This window comes from Phodopus roborovskii, unplaced genomic scaffold, assembly GCF_943737965.1.
Source record: "Phodopus roborovskii unplaced genomic scaffold, PHOROB, whole genome shotgun sequence".
Classification (NCBI taxonomy): domain Eukaryota; kingdom Metazoa; phylum Chordata; class Mammalia; order Rodentia; family Cricetidae; genus Phodopus; species Phodopus roborovskii.
In genome coordinates this window covers 139641-158784 of record NW_026126112.1, presented here as the reverse complement: position 1 = coordinate 158784, position 19144 = coordinate 139641, and the positions used below count along the sequence as shown (strand labels likewise).

At 50.2% G+C, this 19144-nt stretch overlaps 1 protein-coding gene across 3 annotated transcripts; it reads right to left on the bottom strand.

Annotated features, from left to right (window-relative positions):
* Positions 1-1852: 1852 nt before the first annotated feature.
* Positions 1853-19081, bottom strand: Nlgn3 (neuroligin 3). Of its 3 annotated transcripts, XM_051179496.1 has the most exons (6): positions 18381-19081; positions 15253-15908; positions 14560-14619; positions 10717-10776; positions 8957-9106; positions 1853-2107 (listed from the first exon to the last, which is right to left on the bottom strand). In XM_051179496.1, the coding sequence occupies exons 2-6, from the start codon at positions 15707-15709 to the stop codon at positions 1914-1916; spliced, it is 921 nt and encodes a 306-aa protein (XP_051035453.1). In that variant the 5' UTR covers positions 15710-15908; positions 18381-19081; the 3' UTR covers positions 1853-1913. The 3 variants fall into 3 exon arrangements, with proteins under 3 accessions (XP_051035453.1, XP_051035455.1, XP_051035454.1); XM_051179497.1 differs by lacking the exon at positions 14560-14619 and having other exon boundaries at positions 1864-2107; positions 18381-19077; XM_051179498.1 differs by lacking the exons at positions 10717-10776; positions 14560-14619 and having other exon boundaries at positions 1859-2107; positions 18381-19079.
* Positions 19082-19144: the final 63 nt, after the last annotated feature.

Sequence of the window (19144 nt, the reverse complement as noted above, 5' to 3'; positions counted from 1 at the left end):
ATTCAGGCAGGAGAGAGCCCCACATTCTGGGAGTTTAGGGATGAATCCCAAGAGCAAAGGCCCTGGGGTCTAAGAGTCTCTTGGCACGTGCCCTGGCAGTGTGTTCTCTGCACAGATCCTCTTTTGCTGAAGCTACAGACACATCACATCCAGATTCCCCATAGCTAGGGGGACCCCATCCCCCAAATTCAAAAAGAAGAGTCTTCCATCTCTCCAAAGACAAAACTATCTTTCCCTGGCCGCAATACTCCCAAGGGAGAATTTGGCTCTCAGGTACTCAGGGCCAATGGAAAGATGATCTTACATGAGCAGAGAGAGAGGGAGAGAAGTATGAATTACTGCTTAAGAGAGTAATTTTCCCAGATATCCTCCATGAGACATTTCTTAAGTGCTGGGGATGGAACCCTCAGCGTCCCACAAGGTAAGCAAGCGCTTTGTCACTGAGCCGCACCTCTTCCCAGAGGGAACAGATCGTTAAAGACGCCCAGGACTCTAGAGTCACAGTCCCCCTTAAGATACACAGCACAGTGTCGTTGCAGGAAAGAGTCCCAGTCACAAGAGGTGCCAGGCCTCTCTTCAGACACAGGCATCCTTACAGCCAGTCATCTCTCCCTCCTCTAGAGGAAAAAAGAGGATTTTTGTTCTCTCTACTGTCACCTAAAAACAGATACTCTTTCTGGTGGTGCTGGGGATGTAACTCAGGCCTCCTTCCCTTCATTCATTCATTTGCTCATTCATATCCGCCCCTCTCGTGTGTGTGTGTGTGTGTGTGTGTGTGTGTGTGTGTGTGTGTGTGTGCGCGTGCGCGCGCTTGCGTGCATGCGCACGCGCGTGTATGTGTGTTCTCTTTCTGAGAAAACATCTTGCCGGTAGCCCTGGCTGGCCTCAGAATTGTGGCACTCCTCCTGCCTCAGCCTCCTAGGCACTGTGATTGCAGGTGTGGACCACCATGCCTGGCTTGCCATCCCCTCTCTTTGCAGATGCACACAGAACTTTAGCTTTCCACCAGGGCTGTTTCTAGAGCAGCACAGGAACAGAGCTTCTGGTGCCGTGAAGATGCTTCCTTGAGTTCAGAGACAAGCCTTCTTCAAAAGATGGCAAGGCTTCTTGTAAGAGTCCTCCCTCACAGGGTCAATCTCAACTATAAAAATGTGTTCTCGCTCATATTTTTCCTCACTTTAGAGAAGGGCACTTATTTCAAGGACAGTTTTTGTCCATAAGGAGCTCAGCTTTGCCTCTCAGAGATATAATGTTTTTATAGTCTAGACAGAAAGGAATGTTCCCCTGCCTAGCAAAACAGGGCCCATGCCAGCCCTTCAGAAACTCACTGGCAGAAGGACCCACACCAGAAACAGGGCAAAATGAGTGTCATTTTAGTGAGATGGATAGCCCTGGAGGGACTCTGGTGTCCAACAACAGTCTACTCCCTCAGAGCAGCCCATGTCCCAGGCCAGAGAGTCTCACCTCTCCTGCTAGGCCATTTCTCCTCTTGTACAGATGTTTTTCTTTCAAGAAAGGTAGACAATGAGTGTTTCTTATACCTAGAAACCAATATTCACCTTAGATTTTGACTCTGAAGTAACATGCCCTTTGTACTGAAAGCTGTCCTTGCCTACAAGGAACTATTGTCCCATCAGAGAGAGGCAGTCTATTCCCATTCTCCAAATAAGACTCCCATGTGAGACGAGCATCGTTCTCAGGGTGTGAATGGGGATTTCTTTCACATGAGGAGAAGTAGTTCTTCCTGCACAGAAAGATTTCCTTCCCACCCTGTCTCCCCCAAGGAACTGGTAGGAGAGGGCTTGTTGATCCCCCTGGGCACGTCTGGGATGTGGAGCCAGGCATTCCAGAGCCTGAGATACCTGGAGCTAAAAGTGTACCAGCATAAACTGTTCTATATTGGATCTCAAGAGCTACTCACCCTCAGAATGATGAGACAGCGTGAGGAGGCTGACACAGGATGCACCAATGCCCGAGCCAAAGACAGTGATTCGACGAGGGTCTCCTCCAAAGAAGGCAATATTCTCACTCACCCAGCGGAGGGCTTGGATCTGGTCAAGGAGCCCATAGTTGCCCTTGGCAGCCTGATCTCCAGTGCTCAGGAAACCTAGATTTAACAAAAGGCATGAGGATAATGAAGGTGAAGGGATGCAGGATTTGGGATATGATGGCACAAATGAATTTGGGAAGGTGTCACATGGAGGATAAGCATGCAGCCATGTAGCACTTCCCATCTCACTAATGCTAACAAAAACCACTGCTTCTCTTTGCGAGGCCCAGCATCACCAATATAGGCAGGGTGAACCCCCTGCTTCCCACCCATGATCCAATTTGGAAGGAGGGGCAGAGCATTTGAAGTGATTATTTCCTCTAGGCATAAGAGTTAAACTGCAGGGCTTGCAAATGGCCAGAACTCAGCATTCTCTGCCCTGATGTAGTATCTGGGGATGTGACTCTAACATCAGACAAGATGCAGTGGAGAAAGCAAGAACCCTGGAGCCAAACAGCCCTTGGTTAAATCCAGCATCTTAGACATGTGGCCTTCAGCAAGTTATTTAAAATCTCTGGGGCTGTAGTTTCCTCTTCTGTAAAATGGGGATAAAAATACCTCAAAGGGTTGTAACGAGGATAAAATGAGCATAAGCCAAGCACATGGCAGATCTACAGTTACATTTTCCCTTTTGTTCTCTCTCTGGAGAGCCCACAGGCAACAATCCCTAATCTCGCCTTGCCCTTCCTGTGCAAATCTGTCCATCTCCAATTCTTTCCAGGGCTTTGGTATGGCCCCCTTCTCATCACTCTCGGGGCAGGTCCTCATTTCCCTTCCTCCAACACCTAAGCAATCAAAAACTCTAGGGGATGCATCCCAGCAATATGTGTTGTTAACAAGCTCTCCAGGTGATGCTGATGCTTGCTAAAGTTGAGAAGCCACTGGGTCAGATCATCTTTTTCATCTGGTGGAGAAACGAGGAAGTCAGTGCACTGCGTTACCACAGAAACAGGTCTTCCCGCCCACCCACTGGGATTTGCTGCTGAGGAGACTACATGTCACCATGGAGACTACCTTCCCACCCACCTGCTGGGATTTGCTGCTGTGGAGACTTGTTACCATGGAGACTACCTTCCCGCCCACCTGCTGGCTATCCCACAGAGATGTCCTATATCATCCCTCTTCCATTTTAGAAGGATCCTGCTGCCTCCTTTCCTCTGTCTCCTCCTTGATCCCTGGGTTCCTTGGAAGGCTCCATCTATCTTCTCCTGATCTAGGCTTCTGGAAAGATCCTTTCCAGGTGGGTGTAATTGCTGTGCTCCTACACACTGCAAACCCAAACTTGGATCAGTATTCTTTGACTCCACAGTTAAAAGCCTGTTTGCAGCACCTGGAATCAGCTTGGTTCAGGGACATGTTGGAGGAGCACACAGCTCACTCACAGAGAGCTGGCTGGAAGTCCTGACAGTCTGCAGGCAGAAGCTTAGTTCAAATAGAGCCAAGCAGACAGAAACCACATCACTTATCTTTCTCAGGTCTGTCTGTACCTAGCTTCTGCAAAAGAGTTCACCTCACCATCTTTGAGGGTGTTATTAATTTCCTTTGGTAAAATTAAGTATATAAGTAGTTATTTATTCCCCCCAGAACCTTGGCACATATTTTCCATAACCTCAGGTTCCAAATGAGGAAAGGACAGGGGATTAGAGTAAGCTTGAGCAACAATGACTGGAAGAACTCTACTTCTTCAGATGGGGGCAGAGGGGACAGTGTCTATGTAGGGGGAGGTCCTATTCAGAAATGCAAGTGACTCCTGAGAATCTTAAAACCTATGCTCGGCTGAGGGTGGTGTCAAAACCAAAACCAAAACAACAAAGATCCCTATGCCAGCCAACACCCAACTCAGCTGCCCAAGCCATGAGATCTTCTAGCAAAATTTACCATGTGTCTGCCTTTTTTCTCTCCTTCCCCTATACTCTCTTTTCCCTTTCTCTCCTCTGGACAATAACCTATTTGGCTTCAATCTTTCTCAAGGCATCATTTGGTGAGATAAGTTAAAGTTGCCTGTCCTAGTTGTACATGGTTGGCGCACACTTCCATGGCACTCAGAAGGCAGAGGCATGAGAATTTTGAGTTCAAGGCCACAAGGATTGAGTTCAAGGCCACTCTGGAGTACACAGCAAGGGAGAAAGCGGGAAGGGAGAGGGAAGGAGAGGAAGGGAGACAGAGAGACAGACAGGTGGAGAAAGAGACGTGCAGATCTGCCTGAAAAGCCTGAGTAGAGGGTTTGGCCATAGCTCTGCTCTCTCAGGTCTCATGAGCTTCCGGATAAGGAACTGTGAAGTATGTGGCTGGGGCCATGCCATTAATCCAGACTACACAGACAGTTCTTCTCCAAGTACTATAGCCAATTGGCTCAGAAGGTGATGGGTTAAGCATGACTGACTGATCAGGAGTGCACAAAGCCTTGCAGCCTAGGAGAAAATCCACTCATTGATAGCTCCCTAGAATAGTGGCCCTTTACAGAAACTATGTGAGAATAAAGACTCCACAAGTTGTCAAAATAAATCTGAGTCAGCCTTCTTGAACCCAAGTTTATACTGGAGTATATATAAGCTGCTTGTCAACAGAAGATGGAGGAATCTGGCAGATTGCGTCAAAACTAGGTATATGTGTCAGTCCAGGATTGTCACTCCCCATGTTTTCCGCTTGCCTGGAAGATACCTGAGCAATGATGTGGAATTAAGTTAATTCTGGAACCCAGAATAAAACTTGGCAAGCCATTATGTTCTCAGTATAGCCACTACTTCTAGGTATATCCGCATCCTATATCCTGCTGGATTCCTTTTGTTTTGTTGGCCCCAAGCCCAGTGGGAGTGTCTCAAAAAAAAATAGCTCCCCCTCTGCCTTGGTGGGTCAGAGGTTGGGGGAGATCTTTGTGAATTAACTTGCCACATTCTCAAGACTCTTAGAGAAGCTTCTTACACCGACTGGTTGTATTCAGTGCTCAGGTGATGCTGGTGGGAGGGAAGGCAAGTGAATGTATACAACTGTAGAATCCAAAGCTGGTCACCTGTTTTGCTTTTTTTTTAATGTCTTTGGAAAACAAAACAACAGACCCACAGCTACACATCAAACTCCCCAAGCATCAGGAACAAACTCATGTTCTACATCTAGTGCCAAGAGACAAAAACATCTTGTATGTACCCAGAAGGCAATCAGCGGCTTATTGATTATAGTTGTGTTCTAGAATAGTCACTGAAGAGTATGTAAGGACTGGTCAGGAATTCCTGACCAAATCTCAGTTTATAATTCTTCCTAAGTGTAGACTGATGTTCTTTGTATCATTAATTGCTTAAAGATGAGCTTTTCTGATGATCCAAATGAGGGGAGGTTGTAAGGTCTGCTGTCAGCCTGAGTTTCATGGTTGAGCTGCAGGGGGAGCTAGTTGTGAAGTTCTCTTTTTTAACTATTTGTGTGATGAGTGTGGTAGCATATGCCTTTAATCCCAGTGCTGGGATGCATAGACAAGAGGGTCTCAAGTTTAAGGCTGCCTGGGCTACAGGGTGAGGCTTAGTCTTCTGTTTGTTTGATTGGTTAGTTGGGTTTTTTTGTTTTTTGTTTTTTTGTTTGTTTTGTTTTTTGAGACAGCGTTTCTCTGTGTAGCCCTGGAGGCCCTAGAACTCTCTCTGTAGACCAGGCTGGCCTTGAACTCACAGAGATCTGCCTGCTTTTTAAAGGTATGAACCACCAACCCCTGGCAAGACTTAGACTTTAAAAACAAAAAGTGTGTGTGTGTGTGTGTGTGTGTGTGTGTGTGTGTGTGTGTGTGTGTGTTGTTTTGATGAAGAGTCCCTAGCTGTCATAATCTCAGAAGCATGCAAGGCCTCCTCAAAAGATTAAGAATTTCTCATGGAGAAGCTGAAAAGTTAGAGTGGCTGATGAGCGGTAATTATTAAAACCAGGACATCAGGCCTGGTGGTGGTGCATGCCTTTAATCCCAGCACTTGGGAGGCAGAGGCAGGCAGATCTCTGTGAGTTTGAGGCCAGCCTGGTCAACAAATAGAGTTCTAGGGCAGCCATGGAACACAGAGAAACCCTGTCTCCGAAACAAAACCAATCCAGGACACCATACAGAATGCTCCCAATCAGGTGCCTTTCCTACAGCCCACAGCCCCAGCCACAGCCCATGGAGACCTTGAATGCTACTGAAATCTAGTGTTTCCTCTGTGCCTCGTGTCCCATTGCTATTCCCAACCTCTTTTCACTCAGCAGTCATTTTATTCTTTTCCTTACTTTCACCTCACTTTCATTCCCCCCAGTCTTTCTTTTCTTCCATTCCTTGCTGTTCTGATAATATATTATGCACTCATATTCTTAGTGTTCTCTGCACATTCCCATACAGCTGGTAAAGTGGAGTCTTGTATTTATAATGCTTAAAAGCGCACAGCTGAAGCAAGTGTTTTCTTTTAGTTAGCCAAAAGAAATAAGCAAATTGCTTTGGGTCATCAGTCACTGTGTATGTGTGTATGTTGATCTGTGTGTGATTACATTTGTTCCTTTGTTGCTCGTTCAGAACCGTGTGGCCCTGGTATGTGAGTTTGTGGTCACCTCTGTGGTACTTTGACACTTAGATCACCTTTCTAAACAGGACATAAGAGCCTTGTCATGGTGACTGAGGCAGTATTGGACGAAGAGGGACAGGAAAAAATCATGAAAGCCAAAGCCCATCAGATCAATGAAGACACCAGAGAGGTGCCCTACAGGTTGCATAACTAGGGTCCCAGGGAGCCATTGGAGGAGACACAGTCTAAAACATTTTTTCAGGTACATCGTTTTTCTAGAAGTATTTTTTCTTTTTGTTTTGTTTTTGAGACAGAGTCTTACTATGTAGGCCTGGCTACACTAGAACTCGGTATGTAGACCTAGCTGACTTTGAACTCATAGAGACCCACTTACCTCTGCCTTCTAAGTGCTGGAATGAGAAGCATGCACCACCACACCTAACCTCGCTTCTCCAGATTGACCCCCCCAAACAGGTGTATATCCAACATAGAATTGTGGGTAAGTCAAGAGGAGACTGCCATTCTGTGCATATAATCCTGCCCAGAAGCAAAATGCAGTACCAGGGCTGCTTGGACTGGAACTTGCAAAGCAACATAGCCAAGAGCAAATTCAAAGAAACTCCTGCCCAGCAAGCAGACAAACTGCTGATTTAACAACTGGGCCCACAGAACCCCCCCCCCAAACCCTGAGGACACAATCCCCCATGGAAGAAGATGGCTTCTTCATGCCACTACCAGAATGTGGAACCTGGGTGAGCATCTAAAAGGAAGCAAGGTCCTATATGCTCTGTCACCTTCTCTGGGGTACTTGTTTATCTCAAGACCTTGGCCACAGAGGGGTACTAGCAGCCACCAAAGAAGGTATAAGATAGAGGAACAACCTAAATCACCAAAACAGCCAGAGTATGTGTTAGGCAGGAGACAGGGTGGTACATGGGGGCAGTTTTGAGAAGTGCATGTGTGTGCATACACATAATGGGTAAGAGTGAAGGGATGAATGTGTACCTGTGTATACATGAGGGAGCATGAATGTGGCTAGGGTAGGCAGAGGTGTGTGGGTGTGGGTATGCGTGCAGATGCAGCTCTACGTACAAGGATGTATGTATATTTGAGAGGTAAGGGGAGGGGCACATGTGTCTGTATTGGGTATGTGCTAGCAGAGTATATGTGGGAAGACTGCGTACATGTATATCCATCTAGGTATGTGGAGGGGGTCTATTTGGTGTGCATGTATGAGGGGTTACATGATCAGTGAATGGAGTGGTCACCAGTGTGGAAGCAGTGTGTGTGTGTGTGTGTGTGTGTGTGTAGCTGTAAATTTATGGGGTGGGTGTTGTGGACATGTAGGAAGTTAAATGCATGTAGGGAGAAAGAATATTGGTTTTTATTATGTAGAGTAGGAGAAAGAAAATGTATGCATATGTGAAGTACATCATGTGTGAAGTGAGTGCATAAGTAGGGCATGTGGGAGGGTACAGATGTGTGTGTGTGGATGTGTAGGGGTAGTGGAAGGCATATTTATGTATATATAAGGTATGTGGAATTTGGGTGTGGATGCAGAGTCTAGGTATTTATTTGTACAAGGTGTCAATATAGGGGCAGCAGGAATTGTGACTCTGGGAGTGTGTTGTATGTGTGGTGTAGCTATGGATAAAAGATGTGGAGCACAGTGATATATGGAAGGTGAGAGAAGTCTGTATAGAGTGTGGATATGGAGCATATAGTGTGTGGGAATGTGGAGATGTGTGTGAGTGAGACTGTATGTGTCTCGCTCTGTGAGGGTGAGTGTAGGAGTGGACTGGAGCTGTGTGCGCATGTGCCTCAGAGAGTGAGAAGTATTTGTATGCGTGGGAGTGGGTGGATGGACGTGATGTGTGAGTGTATAAGGGTGTGTGGTTGCAGGGTGGATTAGAAGGAATAACTGTGTATGTATAGGTACTTAGGACTGTGGGGCTGGGTGGGTAGAAATGAAGAGAATAAGACTATAGAAAATTAACAGGGCCTACAGAACGCAGCCAATCAGAGGTCTGGTAACAGAGGTCTAGCTTGAGACTTGGTGTGAAGATTCAGTCATACATGGTGGCCCATGGCCATAATCTCAGCACTTGGGAAGCTTGAAGACCCTGAGTTCAAGACCAGCCTAGACTACCCTGTCTAACCCCTCCTTTAAAAAAGTATAAAATTTGAGTTGAATTTCCACTGGCACCTAAATATTCAGGAAAAGAGCCTGGGGATGAGAAGAACCCCTGGTATTTGGGTAAGGGTGGCAGAATAACATCATGGTGTTAATCTGGTCATTAACACCAGGTAGAGAACTAAGAGTACCTGAGTTGACTTCCCCAGGATTCATTCCCCTTCCCTTCAAAAGCAGCCTTCCTTCTAGCCACCTGGCGGAGAACCATACCTAGCACCCCGACCCGATAGTTGAGGGTGATGACGATGACGTTGCCATAACTTGCAAGAACGCTGCCATCAATCATGTTGCCTGTCCCTTCCATGTAAGAACCTCCGTGGATGTAGACCATGACAGGCTTAGCACCACTGTCCCGAATGTCTGTAAGAAGAATGGGTGACACACAGGCTAGGTACAATGCCCTTGCTCCCCTACCCCCGCCAGCCCTGGGGTGGGGGTGCGGACAGCAAAGCTATTCCAGGTGCCAGGACACCACCGCCATCCCTGAGGGCAGGACTCGTAGGGCTACTAGGCCCAGAGTTCAAATATTGCCTAGAGAGAGCTGAACTTGTATAATTTTTTTAAAGCACCTCCCAATTGAAGAAGACCATGTGGGTATAGTTCGTCTGGGCCTGGGTGGCCACGGCTGGCTTCTAGGATAGCAAGGAGTAACAAGGGCTTGGTGGTCCCTTAGCAGCATCAGGTGAGTTCCTGCCCTGCACACCCAGGAGTCCTGGGACCTGGCATGGCTTTAGAAAGCAGGAGCTGGGGAGCCCTGAAACCCCCAGGACTAGACCAGTTACATGGAAAAACGGCCATTGGCAGCAGCTGGATCCCCCCAGTGCAGACAGAGACAAGAAGGGTGGTACAGGGAGAGAACAGGAAGGTGGGGAAAAGGGGAGTAGTGAATGGTAGAGATGGGGTGGGGGAACCTTTTAGACATGGTTTCTTAACCACATGCCCATAATCCCATTCTTCCTGGGCAAACTTAGCTGGAAACACTGGGGTGGAGCAGAACTCGGCATGAGAAGGCCTCCTCAGCCAGAGTTATGATGTAGGAGAAGTCTCCACCCAGACCAGTGCCCAAGGGCTCATCAAGGGGTGCTCCGGAGCCCAGTCAGCACGGTATTGGGCTGGAGCAATCAAGGGAAGGCTCCAGGCCCGACCTTGACTTGCCTGTCACCCGTCAGTCTGTGAGCTGGCACACCGGCACAGCCCTGCCGGTCACCAGTGGATCCCCTGAACTGCCTGGCCCCTCCAGGGCCTCCAAAGGGGCGGGCCCAGAGCATGGGTGGAGTAGGGAATGCTCTCTGCTGCAGCACAAACAATCTCGTTACCCCAAGGAGGAAAGCTCATCCCATCACCACCAGAGAATCTTACTTCACCTACTGATGGCTGTGGTGTCTGGGCCTCAGCCTGGTTTGTTAGGCCACAGTTTTTCTGGTTCTGTCCCCAACCTACTACAACCTCTGGCCCTGTGGCCATCTTTCTTTTGGGGGAGAAAGCTGGGGAAGAGCTAGCCTTGAATTTCCCTGTTGGTGTGACCTAGCAGGGCCACTCTCCCAAGAGCTAGGCGCCTCATGAGAGCAGAGGTCTCCTTAGTGAATCCCAGGCACCCACTCACCATCCAGTTTCTTTGCGCTTGTTTCCCCCTTCCCTGGCCCTGCTTGCTCTTCAGCATTTCTGTGGCCACATATGGGCAGGTGCCCATGAGTCATAGAAGATGGGAGAGGGTCAGGGGCCAGGGCCAGGAAGACACCCTCCCTACGGCTCTACTTATGGCCATTCCCCTGCTCCTGCCAGCCGTGTCCATTACCCCAGAAGTCCCAGTGGCCAATGAGACCAAAGACGGAGGAACAGCCCAGCGGCCTTGTACAGGAACAGAAACACACCAACGGACGGACAGACAGACAGACGGGGCTTCTCCCCATTGAGAAGGGGAGGGGCTCTGTGCCATGCACCAGCCGCCGCGCCCTGCAGCCCCCAAATACCTTCATCTTCATCCCCGTCATTATCCGCTAAGTCCTCGCCCTGTTTCTTAGCGCCGGATCCTGGGGACCAGACACGGGGAGACACAACAGCACAGAACAGAGAACAAAACAGAGAGAGAATTCAAAAACAGCATGACTGCAGTGTGGCCCAGCAAGCCAGCTCTGGGCCTGGGCCCAGGACAGGCAGGAGGGATGGCAAGAACTGAGGGAATGGGTGGGCTGAGGCCCAGACCTTCATCAGGATGATGGTGTTGCAGGCCTCTGCTGTGCTGACCTCCCTGCACCTCCCTGCCCCGCCTCCCTGTCCCCAATCAAGTTCATTCAGTTAGGAAGGAGGTAGCAGCAGGTGGGCTGGGGCACAGAGCCAGAGGCCCACTTGTGGAAACTTCATTCTGGATGGGGATGGAAGGGCTGCATGTGTAGACACAGGCAGGCTGAGCTGGAGGGCAGGGATAGGTACTGAAGGTGAGGAGTGACATTGCCAGCATCTGCGGATGTCTATGTGATACACTTAGGGCAGAGGTGATTACCAGGGATCCCAGGTCTGAGCTCCCAAGTCCCAGTGGGCAGATTCGAGCCGGGCCTCAGCTGACCCTGATTCCCACAGGAGAAGATGGGAAATGAAATTTTGCCTCTGGCCTTGTTCACTGGACCCCCCTGCTCTTGTTAATGGCAAACCAGTTTTAAGAGCAGCAGCAAATGTTGCTCTAGGAGAGAGCCAGAGGGGGAGGGAAGGAGGGAAGGAGAAAGGAATGGAGGGAGGGAGGGAGAGAAAGAGAGAGAGAGAAATGGTTTCTACCATATACTGAGTACTGAACATCTAACACATGCCAGACATTCTACTTCTGCTGTACTGGTTGATCCTTATATCCCAAGGAGGTAGGCACCGTCTTTATTCCTCATTCACTGATGGGGAAACTGAGGTTCAGAGAGGTAAAGTGACTTGCTCAAGATCACACAGCTAGGAAGCGCTAGAAGTATGAATGAAACCCAGGTCTGCTTGACTCCAAAGCCCTCATGGTCTTTCCACTGCATCATGCCACCTTTCAGGGGTGAGGGAAAGGGAAGGAAGGAAGAAACACACAAGAGAAGAGGTGCAGCGTGAAGGGAGGAGGGAGGAAAGGGAGTAGAGGAGGAAGGAAGGGATTCAGGACTTAGGGGTAGGCTGGCACTCCTCCTCCCTGCTCTGAGGAGACTAGAAGGGTATCTTGGAAAGGCTGTGAAAAGACACGATCTATTCCCTGGTTGCTGGTCAATGTCAGAATGGAAGTCATTCTGCTGGTGCCCCACACCTTACCCTCTCCCTTCCAGGATCACAGATACCTTGAACTTGGAGCAAGCAAATGGCCCTCTTTCTCTGTTGGACTGCACTCCGGTGACTGAATAGCCTTTTAGTTATGGATCAAAACAGGAACTACCCTCATAACACAAGATGGCTTTTTAACTTGGGCAAAAGCCCAGCTCTTGTAGAAACAGCCTCTGGCTTCCTGCACTTCCAGTGGCACCTAGTGTCTTAACACATTAGCTCAACACCTGCCAGTCTTGCCCTCAGAATCTCAGTGAGACATGGCCACCCAGTGGATCAGTCACCAAACAGAATCACTCATTCATTCCTAAACATAAATTCCTTTCAGCTCCATGGAGGTAGAGCTGGAACAAATCCTTCCCAGGACCCCCTTCACTTCTGATGTCTTCTTCTCTGAAGCTCTGAGGGTACTTGGCTTGCTACATCACCCCAGCCTTGTCCCAGACTTCCCTGTACATCCTCCTTTAGTATGTCATTGATGAACAATTCAATTCTTGCTGCAATAGGCTTTACCAGGCACCACCCACAGAAATGGTGCCATGTACACACACACACACACACACACACACACACACACACACACACACCATGTGCCAAGGATAGGGAACTACTTTGAACAGGTAAACAAATGTCCTCCCCTATTGTATCTAAAGCCCACTTCCCAGAAGGGCCGATGGGCTTATGGAATCCAACAGTGTTTTAATACCAGCCTAGGAGCTCTTTCAGAACAATGATTAGACTCTGTTCACATCCCAACAGCACCTTGCCTATCGTTCACAATTACAATTGGCAAAATATTCACACTGCATGGTGGCTTCCAGTCAGCAATCTGGCCAAAATCTCAGCATGAGCTTGGCCTGCCCTATGCTCTTTCTGGAGCCCTGAAAGATCTTTCTTCCTAAGCAGTGGCTAATAGTAATGCATTCTCTTCCTCGCCCCCACTGCACCCCACTAAGTGGTAACTCATGAGAGCAGCTTTGTAACCCTTTCCCTGAATACAGGTATAGGTTAATGGAAGGTTATAGCCAGCATGGCCTTTCTGCCTTTCTGTGTGGAAATGGAGGTTCTGAGCCTGGGCTATATAAAGAATTCATGCCCAGCCCAAGCTGCAGAGCAAGACCCCCGCTCCAAAAAACAAAACATGGCAGAGCAAAGAAAACCGAAAGGCAATAAAAAGAATGGCTTATGAGTTGGCAGCAGAGCCCAGGAGTCAGTCAGGGGGTGCCTCCTAGACAAGTGCTCTTCTCGCTCAGGCGGTACTACAGAGATCCTTCATTTGCATGAGAGCCTGTGCATGCTTCCTACTGCGTGTGAGGGCCTGGGCTGGATGTGAAGAGAGGTAAAACACTTCTTAAGGGCAGCAGCAAGTCTGACTCCATGCTCCAGCGTGTATCAAAAGCCCTCCATATCCAAGCTTTTGAATGTGCTGATTCTGCGCCTGTCCTTAGAGATTCTCATTCAGTAGGGATCGTTCCAGCCCAGGAATCCTGATGACAATGGAGAAACCCTGCCCTAGAGCATCAAAGGAAAACAAAGGCCAAGCTTGCCAAAGGCTTGTAAGGGTTGTGGTTGTCCTTGTTCCTTAGGCTGTTAACCAGAGCCGATCAGCCCAACCCTGCCACATCTGACCTACGTTTCAGGGAGGTGGGATTGGCCAGGTGGTAATTGCCTCCATGGGGCTACAGTGGAAAGAACATTCCGTAAGGATCAAGAGCTCTAGGTTTTGGCCCCAGATCTGCTCTAGACCGGCAACAGGGCCTTGTGCAGCAAGTCACTCCCCTGGGCTCCGTTCCTCATCTGTAAAATCGGAATACTGCTTCCTGCCTTGCTTGCTTCCCTGGTTGTGGAGAGGCGTTTAGGAGGTAAATATGAGAACCCTTGCAGAAAACATAAAGTGGGGTCCAAACAGGAAACATTACTATATGGAGAAACAAATTTCTTTTAGCAGGAGGGTGAATTTAAAATTGGCTTTCTTTAGAGTCTACAGTTTCTAGAGATTTCCAATTTCTGCCACAGGAGTAGCCCGGGTCTTTCAGAGGCAATGAGGCAGGGGCAGGGTGTGCTGCCAAAGAGCAAATCAATGTGTGTGCCTGAGTTTCTCTTAAGCTGCGGCGGGGGAGAGTTGAGTACAGACCTTCAACCCAGGACTGACTACTGGAGGGATGCTCCTTGTATCTGCACTGGCTGCAGGGGAAGGAGGAGCTTCTGGCTCCATCTTGCCTGCCTGCTTTCTTTTGAGGTATTACCAAAAGAGCCACTGGCTCTATCTTTGGTACATTCCTTAGGGAAGCTGGGAAGATCGGAAGCAATGGACTTTCTGCTTCTGCTCTGAACCTGCCTTAGGCCACTGGATCCTCTCTGCAAAGCAGCCAGGGCCCTTGGAGGAGGTGGAACCTTAAGCCTGAGACCCTAGGTCTGCTCATAGCCCTGTCAACCTGGCCTACTTGAAGGAAGGCTGGGTCCTCAAGGGGCAGGGGCAGGTGGGCAGGCAGCCCTCCCTCTCTCTCTCTCTCCCTCCCCGCCGGCTCGCTACCTACCTCCTTTCCTACAAATTTTCTTGTTGGGCTTTCGGGCGCATTCCTTGGAAATCCGCTTTACTGTAAAATGAATAAAAAACTAAAAAATAACAGGAGGCCTCTGCCCAGGGGCATGCATCCCCCCCACCCAGGCCCCAAGAGCTGAGCTGCTCTGCAGCGGCACATGGCAGAGAGCCTGTCCCACCATCTCCTTGTTTCTGTCACTTACCTTAATGTGACCCCCGCGGGAGGAGGCATCAGCTAGTGGAAGAGGAGGCACCTAAGCATCGCCAACCAGGCTTGCCCCCCACCCCCCACACACACCGAGCTCCCTCAGCCACACACACCTACCACCTTTTGAAGCAGGTGGAATGGCAACAGGGGGGCCTGGTGGAGCCAGCATCCTCCCGCGGGCAGCTGCCAGCAGTCACCCATACTCCCCCAGGGTACCCCATCCAGTACTGGACCTAGACCTGTCAAAGCTCTCAGGCCTGGCCAGCCCCCTTCTGGCATCAGTGTCACTCACACATGGGAGCTCGGACAATGCTGGGAGAGGGAAGAACAGGGAGGGGAAAGGCCAAGCGGAGTGATGGTTAGAAGCATTTTCACAGACAGACAGACGCATGCTGCAGGGCACACAACCACATGCAAGCCACAAACACAACAGGGCAGGCGGGAGGCAAGGAGGGCACAGTGCCTGGCCGCAGCACTCACCATCTTCCGTGGGCACATAGACATTCAAGTAGAGGCAGTCTTCATTGGGCTCCTGGATGTAAGTAGCGACGATATCCAAGTTGGCAGTGAACCAGACTGGCAGCATAACTTCGGGCACAGCTGTGTGGATGTTCTGGGGGCACACTGGGGGAAAGTGTGTGGCGTTCCGGATGCCCGACCAGGATGGGGGTGGTTCAGGGGGCAGGAAACGTTTCTCGCCGACTGGGGGAGCTGCGTAGGGTACCCCCAGGTACTGGTCCACAGGACCCAGGATCTCACTGGGCAATGGTACTCTGGCACCCCTTAGCTTCCCAAAGTGAGTATTGACTGTGGGTGCTGGGGCCTGGGTGCTGGCCCTCAGCACCAAACTGAGGAACCACAGTATGAGGCACAGACTCCGGCCAACTGTGGGCCTGGGGCTCGGGGACAGCGAGGGCAGGCCAAGCTGCAGCCACATGTTCCGGGCAGGGGTACTGGCAGGAGAGGCAGACTCCGGGGTCACAGCATCAGCCCAATAGGCAGCCCCTTCATGGCCACACTGACTTGAACCTCAAAACTGAGCTCTCGAGGGACACCTACAGGTGCCCGGCAATGCAGAGAGCGGGTCGTCCAAGCACCACCACTTCGAAAGAGGGCTCCCTTAGGGCCAGACAGGCCTGTGGAAAGAGGGAAGCATGTGTCATCCAAGATGGTCTTGAAGGGCTGGAGAGTCAGTCTTTGGGACCCTGGTGGGTTTGGCCTATTTTCCCACAATCAGAGGTTTCACATGCCCAGGATTCCAGGGACTCACAGGTGATCTATTGCTTTTCAGAACTATTTTATGTGCCTGACCATGGTTGGAAAAAAATCTAAGGGGATGAACTGAGTGACAGTTGTTGCCATTGCAAATTCATGGACCCCAACTCCAACTCTATCATCAGTGGAGTTCACCAGGGTCTTCTGGAGTCAGCATGTAGTGATAGGGAAAGCTGGAAGGTAGAGCTTCCAGTATGGCTGCCAACTTCATTCTGGGACTCAAAGGTATAAGAAAAGAAAAGCAGCAGACAGGCAGAGGGTCCCACAGAGATGCCCTTTACCCTCAGTCAGGCCAGGGAGCACATCAACCATTCACCTAAATCCAAAGACCTTTCCATGCCCCTCCTTGACATTTCTCCCCAGCTTTCACTGCTGCCAAATTCTTAAACCTTTGTCATTGCAGCTGCCTAGCTCTTCATTCACACCAAATGCCAGAACCAAAGGCAAAATTTGGTCTGCTGAGCACGCTAGGAATTGTGGATGCCAGTCCAGTGTAAAATAAACAACAGGGTGTAGGGGCATACACTTGGAACTCATGAAATAAACTCACAAAGACTCAAAGAGGCAGTGAGAGACCAAGCCAGGATCACAGACACTGCAATATTCACTGGTAGAGACATACATTCCAAACCCACAGAGATCCCCTCATTTAGTCCCACATTCCAAAACAGACTGCCTCACACAGCCCTCACACGGCCAGAGCCGCACAGTGATACATTCAGAAACACACAGAGACCTACTGAAACAAAATCACACATACCCGCATAGGTAAATAGCCAGACACAAGCGGCATAATGGTGACACATAGGTGGAGACAGAGACAGAAATAGCAACACACTCAGACACACAGGCCTTCTGACACAGTTACAGTCAACACATATACAGAGGCGCACAGACATGTGTGTCCAGCATGCACACATGCACACAATGAGCATGCACACATGCATTCATGTACACACACACACACAGAGGCACATTTAGTTTTCCCCCTTTTCTCCCGCCTTGCGAGATTTCAGGCATGTTCCTTTAAGAAGTGGCTGAAGAGGTGGGGGAGGGAGATTGGGAACAACCAGCAATCGGCCACCAAGGGAGGGGAATGAGTGTGTGTGTGTGTGTGTGTGTGTGTGTGTGTGTGTGAGAGAGAGAGAGAGAGAGAGAGACAGAGAGAGAGAGACAGAGAGAGAGGCAGGAAAGCAGGCAGGCGGGTAAAGTGACTAAAGGGATGGGGGGCTCAAAGGAAATGGGGAGCAAAGTATGGGGTGGGGAGATCCCAGACACTGCCCAGAATGCACCCGGGTGGAGAGGAGGAGGGGAAGGGGAAGGAAGGGGTAGAGGGAGGTGGGGCAGGAGGGAGTGGGTGGGTGTGTATATGGGGGGGGGTAGTCCGCAGCTGAGTTCACACAATCCCCCCATTCACCGTCTCCATGGCAACTCTGGGGCACAGACCGCTCATTCACACGGCTTCCCTGCCAGCACCCCCCCATTAACCCCCTCGATGCTGCCCCCACCTCATAAATTCCATTAACCCTTTCTCAAGGCCTTCCTTTCCAGTAACCCTTCGGCGCCAAATGCCAAATTCCCCTGTTGAATCAGTTCGCTGCAGCCCCTCCCTCTGGTGAACACCTAGACAAACCAACCGACCCCCAAATGCCCTCTGTACCCTAGGACCCACTGTGAGTTCCCAAGGCCAAGATCTCCATTCTGGTCCAACTTGCAATTTGGGAAAAGACAAGGGGAGGCAGCGATGCTGGGATGAGAATGGCATCTAAAGGGACTTTGGGGGCTGGAGCGGTATTGGGTAAGGGGCATTGTGTTGGAATGGACCAGTGTTGAGAACTGCAGAATTGGGGGCTATGTAGGGTTGGAATGGTATTGGAGGATGAAATTGCCCTAGAATGGGGAGGATAGAATAAAGGCCTCCATTGGGTGGGGGGGCTGCAGAGAGTGGGGGAGGGAACCTGGCTATAAGATGCTATGATGGAAGGGGGATGGGGGTGCACTGCAGGGGAGAGGGTATTAGCAATGTGCAATACTGGAATGGGGCTAGGGGCTCTGGTTAGGGGTATTTTGGTAAGCATGCAAGCTGAACCATAGAAATAGAGGGACCATGGGCGGGAGGATGATAGGGATGCAGGATTTAGGGAGGAGATAGAGGAGAAAAGCAAAGCCAGGGAGAGGGTTGGGAGGTCAGGGGTACCTATGGAGAACACGGGGGATTGAGAAGGATGGGAGCCACTGGCTGGGGAGGTGGAGGGATCCGGGATTGGGAGGGGACAGGATTGGGGAAAGGTATGGGCAGCTAGAGGATGAGAGACCGGAGCAGGCGGCCTCACCTGTTCCCCAGGCGGCTGCAAACGACTGAACCCGGCCACGGACCACCCATATCGCCTCCAGGCCAAGGGCTCCGCACCCGAATCCCCGAGATCAGCTCTCCGGCAGCCTGGCTGCTGTGCCCGCGCACCGAGGGGGCGCGCTGCGCGTGCCCGGACACGGGGGGCGCGGTCCCTGGCATTAACTCCTTTTGTGCCAGTGATGGCTCAAGTCCTGGGGCATGGCCCAATACCCCCATCCCATGTTCAAGCAAGCTCTGCTCCCACTCTACCCACCCCTCCACACCTCACATCCAAAGCTGTCAGATAGGTAGGTGATCGTCCAGGACAGCAAGCCCAAAGTTTATCTGCAAAGCTTGAGACCTTGACACTGAGAAACTGAGGCACTGTATGCAGAAGACCCCAGTTTCTTGCCACAGAGACCTTACTTGGCAACCACCACCTCATCAGTCTCAGCACCACCCAACCAGCAAACACCAGTGGGGCTGCTTTGCCCTCATCCTGTTAACCTCCCAGAGGTCAATGTCATTCTCTTCTGCTCTATTAAGGCAGTTCAGATTCAGACTGTCTGCACACTAGTTGTCTAACCATTATGGTTTCCACCCCATCCCAATAGCTAATGCCTTTATCTAGTTTCTGTAATGTACCTGACCTAGCACACATCCATCCTCAAATCCCTGGTGAATGTCCCTCATCCCAAACTTCTACCCAATATGGCTCCTGGAGTTATCTATGCCATGATAAAGTCAGGGGGAAAAAAATGCTTC

Bases quoted from the DNA above. Each gene is read 5' to 3' on its own strand.
- Nlgn3 (XM_051179496.1), bottom strand. From the start codon at position 15,709: ATGTGGCTGCAGCTTGGCCTGCCCTCGCTGTCCCCGAGCCCCAGGCCC. The intron at 14,620-15,252 runs GTGAGTGCTGCG...TTCATTTTACAG, and splicing joins CTATGTGCCCACGGAAGATG to TAAAGCGGATTTCCAAGGAA. The intron at 9,107-10,716 runs GTATTTGGGGGC...TTCTTCTTACAG, and splicing joins TGACGGGGATGAAGATGAAG to ACATTCGGGACAGTGGTGCT.